The 6,751-nt window shown below is 48.6% G+C and overlaps 1 protein-coding gene across 2 annotated transcripts; it reads left to right on the forward strand.

Moving 5' to 3' along the window:
• Positions 1 to 329: 329 nt before the first annotated feature.
• On the forward strand, positions 330 to 4,502 carry SLC25A51 (solute carrier family 25 member 51). 2 transcript variants are annotated; one of them, XM_086771129.1, is made up of 3 exons: positions 330 to 449; positions 803 to 980; positions 1,786 to 4,502. In XM_086771129.1, exon 3 carries the CDS (start codon positions 1,825 to 1,827, stop codon positions 2,698 to 2,700), a length of 876 nt encoding a protein of 291 aa, XP_086627255.1. In that variant the 5' UTR covers positions 330 to 449; positions 803 to 980; positions 1,786 to 1,824; the 3' UTR covers positions 2,701 to 4,502. The 2 variants fall into 2 exon arrangements, with proteins under 2 accessions (XP_086627255.1, XP_086627254.1); XM_086771128.1 differs by lacking the exons at positions 330 to 449; positions 803 to 980 and adding an exon at positions 1,062 to 1,080.
• Positions 4,503 to 6,751: the final 2,249 nt, after the last annotated feature.

A 6,751-nucleotide genomic window follows, 5' to 3' on the forward strand; every position in this document is an offset into this window, starting at 1 on the left:
GCGGGGCTTCCGCGGCTGGGGGACGCGCCGCCCCCCCCGGCGCTGCGGCACAGCCCGGCCGCACCGCCCGCGCCCGGCGCTCACCTCCGCCCCGCCTCCCTCGGGCCCTCCGCGCCCGGAGCCAGGCCCGCGCGGCGCGCCGGGGGTGGGGCTCGGGGCGGGGCTCTGCGGCCGGGTGGCGCCCCGCGCCGCTGTCTGATTGGCTGAGGCGGGCCGGGGGGCCGCCTCCGCCCTTCCGCTGGGTCACGCCGAGGGGAGGCGCCCCGGCTCTCCCTACTCTGCCCTGACGCCCTCCGACAGCGTCTCCACCTGCGTCAGGCGGCGTGGCTACGTCACACGCCGGCGCGCGCACGGCGGAGGCTGCGAGGCCGTGGCGCCGGCGGAGGCCCCGGAGCCGACCGGACCCGACCCGTCCCGCCCCGCCGCCGCTGCCATGGCAACGGCCGCAGGTGCGTCCCGGGGCGGGGTCCGTCGCACGTGGCCCGGCCCAGCCCGGCCCGGCTCGGCTCGGCGGGGCTCGGCCCGGCCCGGCGGCCGCGCAGGCGCGCCGAGGCGGGCGATGGCGGTTCCCGCGGGAGTGGCCCGCAGCCGCCGCCCCGCGCTCCGCCGCGCCGCCAGCCTGACCTTGAGCGTGAGCCTGGGCCGCGCACCCGCTCGCTGGGGCCGAAGCCCGCCGGGGAGCGGGGCAGCGCTGCAGGCCCCGGCCCGGGAGGGGCGGGCGCTGTTCCCTGCCGTCCCGGCGCGGCCTCCGCCTTGGCGCTTCTGCCGCCCTCCTGACTCGTAGTTGGCTGTTTGCTTTCAGGTCGCCTGGTGCCGCGCCCCGGCGCGGCTGCGACGGCTCCCGAGCCCCCCCGGCACAGCGGCGCCGCGGCCGGACGGCCCAGCCGGCGCCCTTGGGAGCTCTGAGGTCTCTTCTGCGGCACCAGACCGGCGGGTTTGCCCGGGCAGCTGCACCGCGTGAGCCCCGCGTCGAGAATGCAGTAAGTCTGGCTGCGTGCTTCGGGTAGTGCTCGGTGCTTCCCGCGGGCTGGCGGTGGCGAGCAGTCACGGGCTGGCGAGCCCCGAGTGTGTGTTACGGCGGTAGGTGATTACCTGGTGAAACAAATGAACGGATCCGTAACCCTTCCGTGCTGACTGACACAGCTGCATGCCTTCGGGATGCGGCTAATTGTTTAGGGTGAATATTTCTCATAGTTAATGGTGAAAGAGTGTGACTTCGTTGCATGACTCCAGTTTACTGGCTGAACAAGCATTCAGTTCCCAGAGTAATCTTAAACTGTGACAGGGCCAGGAGGATTTCCTACGTAGCACGTTTGTTCCGCAGCAGTCAGGATGGCAGGAACCACTGCAGTCTCTTACCAGTATGACAAATACAGAGGTACAATGCAAGATTAGATAACAAATGTCCTTTTCTTTATTCTTTCCCTTGTGTTTTTCTAACCTAACCTTTCAAACCACATGCCAGCATTTTGAAGGCTGTGGTCGTTTAGGCAGGTAAATGCTTTGAAATCCTTCTTTAGAAGCACTAGATGTGCGTGTCAGAAGATGGTGACAGTGACAGGCACCTTGTGTATTGACCTTGCTTTCTGAGGTCTCTGAGACTTGAGTAGAAAATTGATGCAATATCTGTCAGATCTGGCATTTGTCACTTTTTGCCTTCAAATTTTATGGGCTTTCCTTGGATGTAAGATACTAGGTGCTGTTTGAATGATCCAGTAGCATGAAAAAAAGCTGCGGGGTCAGCTGCAGCTCTGATCATGTTCATTCTTTTCTTTTTTGGTGTAGGGAAGGAGAACTGAGGTATACTACAGTAAGAAAAACAGTATGATGGATTCAGAAGGTTCTGCCCCAATGAAGTCAAAGGAGTATCTAAGCAGTGACATAACGGCTACCTCTGGAAAACATTATCTTTGTGGCTACTGTGCGGCCTTCACAAATATAGCAGTCACTTTTCCCATCCAGAAGGTCCTCTTTCGACAGCAGTTGTATGGTTTAAAAATAAAGGATGCAGTACACCAGCTGCAGAAGGACGGAATTCGAAATCTCTATCGTGGCATACTTCCTCCGTTAATGCAGAAAACAACGACGCTGGCTCTAATGTTTGGCTTGTACGAAGACTTCTCCTCCCTGCTCCATAGTCACACAAGTGCTCCTGAACTCCTCACTCGCAGCCTGGCAGCAGTGCTTGCAGGGACCACAGAAGCTGTTCTTACACCTTTTGAGCGAGTTCAGACTTTGCTTCAGGACTACAAACACCACGATAAATTTACAAACACTTACCAGGCTTTCAAGGTACTGAAAGTCTATGGGATGAGAGAATATTATAGGGGATTGGTGCCTATTCTGCTCCGCAATGGACCCAGTAATGCACTCTTCTTTGGCCTACGGGGACCTATCAAACAGTGTCTGCCTGAAGCAACTTCTTACAGCACTCATTTGGTCAATGATTTTATCTGTGGAGGGCTGTTGGGTGCCATGCTGGGATTCTTGTTTTTCCCAGTGAATGTTGTAAAAACTCGCATGCAAGCTCAAATTGGTGGAGAATTTCAGTCCTTCTCAAAAGTCTTTGTGAAGATCTGGCTGGAACGTGATAGAAAACTGATCCACCTTTTCAGAGGAGCCCATCTGAATTACCATCGTTCTGTCCTGTCCTGGGGCATAATCAATGCAACCTATGAATTCTTGCTAAAGCTGTTGTGAAAACCACTATCTTTCTTCGGCTCTTCTGTTCATTTGGGTATGGGCACATATGATGTCACTTAATCCCAGGGAACAGTGCCTGTGTAATGTGAAAGGTAATTAGTCTTGGACTTCAATATTTATGGAGTGAATGGTGATGCATCTAAACCTTGGTGCAATTAAGATGAAATTTTTAAAGTATTTATTTGCTGGCAAGTGAGTTTACTAATAATGGAGCTACTAGATGAATACAAGTTTAAAAAAAAAAAAACAACTTTTATTAGTCCAGCGGCTTATTCTGTATCACTCCCAAAATTTCTTAACGCTCCGTGATGGAATGTGCTCCAGCGTCCACATTGTAGAACATGAAAACCAAGGAGGGGCTGATGAAAACTGATTCCCTTGCATGATAAACTTCAAAATCTTGATTTAAGAACTGCATTATCAAATGTTTTAGGGTCCTAAGTACTCCTTATTGTTTAAAAGGACAGGTCCATATGAGGATGACTGAAGTTTAGAACGTGAAGCTTAAACTAACCCTGCACAAACTCTTCTGCCAGCCGTTTTGTTGCTTAACTTTAAGATGAATGTTTCATTCAGCAGCATAAGAGTGGTTATTGAACATTTAACTTCAGTGTAAGCTGACTGCAGTTCAAAGTGGGATCTGTGTGTCTATGTATATGTGTGCCTTCATGTGAAAAAGGGAAAAGTGGAAGGAATGGAACACCTACTTTACTAAAGCTTTAAAGTGTCCTTCCTTGTTTAAAAAACCTTTTACTTGTAAACAAGGAGTTTGTGCTGCTTTTGTTGGTTGGTTGGGTTTTTTTGTGTGTTTGGTGGGGTTTTTTTTTATTTTGTGTTTTGGTTTGTTTGGGGTTTTTTTTGTTGTTTTTTTTCCCCGCATTGCTGGTTTTTCTGTTGCCTAAAGCTATGGGGCCAGAATGATGACCCTTTCTGTAATGTTCATGAAATACTTCAGCTTCCCACAGTTGTAGTTCACAAACACAGCTCTCAGACACAATACCTCAGCTCTTTTGTACTGAGGTATGTGTCTTTAGCAAATTACTTCTGTTTCATTTGGGCTGTGGAATAATCGATCACAACAAGATATTTTTACCTGAAGCTTGGAGTTCCACCTACTTGATATGTCCTCTTAACAGTTCTGTAAGACAGAATTGTACAGCAGCACTGACAAGATGAGGTTTCTGGGTATTACCCACTTCAGTGGAGGTTTGTAAGTAAGTTTAGCATAGGTGACAGCCAAAGATGACCTTAGAAGCAGCTAGGTAGGAAAGATACAGCATTTGGAGATGTGTTTAAGGATGTCTGTAGGTGAGTATTGAAAAAGACTTACAGAAGTAGGAAGTACTGTGTGTCTTACAGACGTACTTGGAAGTTAGTTGAGAGATAGAAGGCTACAGGCCTAAGAGAAAGGGACAGAAGAGCAATCATGACGATAAACCAAGGCATTTAACAAAAAGCTCTGAATTCTCCTGGGGGACTTTATTTTATGAAGCTATATATATAAACCAAAATATTTTGGATTATGGGGAGGCAAGAAGGCTTTCTGAAACTGGTCTGAGTTGGTCTTTTCATAAGTTTTGGAGTGGCTATTATTTTTTTAAATTTAAGTTAAGTAAGTTTTCCATTTGCTAAACTGTTCTCAAATGTTGATTCTAATCGGTATATTGTAATCATAATATACTCCCTAGCTTCACAGTCAAAAATGGCCAGGCACAAGTGAGCATTCTTGTATCTGAATGTTGTGATTACCTGCATTTAAATAAAATGTTTACTGAGTGTTTGTTACTCGCAGAATCTGATTTTTACCAGTGTACTGTTTTTTGTAATCACTCCTTCAAGGAATAAAAAAAAAAAAAAAATTGCATCTTGTTTCTCCATGGAAGATACTATATTCTTCTATAATGTTGGGAAAGCTGAAGCATTGAGCGTAAGAGTTGAACATAAGCCTGCCACTAATTGGTGATTGGCATTACTGTAGCGAAAAGTGCAGTCCTGGTCTGTTGCTCTCTCCGCTTACGTGGGATGGTTTGATGATGTCCACTGCAGGTCTGTCATGACGGAAGTACGCTCAAGTATATCATCTTTGCTTTGCTTTATAACCACTGGCAGTTCTACAACACAAAGGGAATTGTATTCTTAACAAATTACAGATGTTTTATGTGTCAGAGGACTCAGAATCATTGAAGAGAGGGGTCCAGTGAGCTTTGGCCGACAAATCACTGTGAGATGGAACGTGTAGTTTACTAAATAGGATGTGTTGTGAATCCACAAAGAGAGCACAGAAGGAGGTGCGATGCTTCAAGATTGTTTCCAGTCTTAACAAACTTTTGACAATAACCATCTCTGCCTCAACTCTGTCCTTACCTAATACAGTTGCAGTTTAAGCGTAGAAGTGATACTTGGCCAGGATCAGGAAAGAGTAGCTGTTCAGGCCAAGCCTAACACAAGCAGTGTTTCTGTGTGCAGGCTTATGTGCAGGGCAGGGTTACTGCAGGTAGTGTGAAGGAGAAAGTGCACTGGCGAGAAGTAGCCTGGGGGGGTTAGCACCCTTTTCCATGGGACAGCTCAGGAGTGGGCTCTTCAGTCTTCTGCTGCCTTGTCTCATCACTGCATTGCTGCAGGTGCAAGGGGAACTAAACCAGGACATGGCCCGAACAGCTAGAGGGGCCAGGCCCGAGTTGCTGCCTTCTCTAAAAATATGTGCCAGGTTTCATAGTGAGGGCTGACGAATCTCTAAACCAGAATTTTAAAAACGACTGCTGGTGCTTTGGTTATTCTTGGCAGACTACAGCAATCATTTCCAGCTAAAGAAGGGGAGTTGTTACACCAACAAAGAGTACAGACATACTGCTGAAAGACTAATAGAGCTGGACTTTGGGTAATAATTGCTTTGAGCAGAGGGCAATATTGCAAAATACTGCTCTGTCCCTTTGAGGTACATTTCTACTCCAAAGACCTTGTATACTTATTTTATGTTAATCAGGTAATCAGGTTTGACTAGTTCTTAGCTGTTTGCGGGGGGGGGGGGGGGGGGGGCGGGAGGAAGGGGTGGGGAGAACACAGGGAAAGTGAACCAAGATGAAGGCAAGAGCTCTCAGACATTCTGAAATGACTGTGGCTGAAAATGCAAGAAGCTGCAGTAACAGCTATGAGAAATAAACATGATGCATCAGGCAGGCTGTGATAGTCCAGTTAGGTTTTTGTCATAGAAAGTAATGCCATCATCACATCTAGAGAGACAGTTTTCCCCTCCTTTATTATGGAATGTATAATGAGGGGGCAAGAGAAAGCCACAAGTGCTGACAAGCCCAGCCAGCCTTTCTGCAGCACCAGGGTAGGTAAACTAGATAGATATACCATATTACTTCAGGCAGGGTGCAGACTGTTACCACTGCCTGCTCTGATGGTCTGCATCAAACAGGGCTGCTGTATGGGTAAGAGGTTCAGAGTCAAATTTTGACTCTTATCTCATTGTCAGGAAAATCTGATGGAAAAGCACTACAGCCGCGTCTGCGACGCATAAGCTTGAAAACTGCAGCAGCAGCTTAGTATTACTGCCTTTACAGCAAAGTCAGGGTAACAAAGCGTGCTCCTTTCCTCAGCTGCATTCCTTTGCCCCAACGCGAATCCACCTTCTCATTTAAACCCAGATGTTGCTTCTGCATATGTTGAGGCCTCATTCACAGGAATTGGTACAACAGATAACCAAGTGACATGCACAACATGCCTTGAGCATGCAGTGCCCCATCACTCCTGCATCATGCTGTGACATTCAGCTGCTCCTCAGGTGATGCTGAGGCAGAGTTTGGTTTTGTGCAGATGCTGTTTTCAGTGTGCCTAGTGGCTTCACAAGCCCAAACCTTTTCAAGTGAAAGTGCAACAGGGCAGTGTCACTCTTGGCACAGGCAATCCCCAGCCGTCTCTGTCAGATGCAGCTATCCATAGCAGAGAAGGCAGGATAGTTTCCAGTTTCAAGCTGTTCCCTCTGGGCAGATAGTTGCCTGCTCACCACTCCAAGACTCCTTCAGGTAATTTCACAAGAACAGCA

Source organism: Chlamydotis macqueenii, chromosome Z (assembly GCF_036417535.1).
Source record: "Chlamydotis macqueenii isolate bChlMac1 chromosome Z, bChlMac1.mat, whole genome shotgun sequence".
Lineage (NCBI taxonomy): Eukaryota > Metazoa > Chordata > Aves > Otidiformes > Otididae > Chlamydotis > Chlamydotis macqueenii.

Coding starts and splice junctions, on each gene's coding strand:
- SLC25A51 (XM_086771129.1), top strand. CDS start 1,825: ATGATGGATTCAGAAGGTTCTGCCCCAATGAAGTCAAAGGAGTATCTA.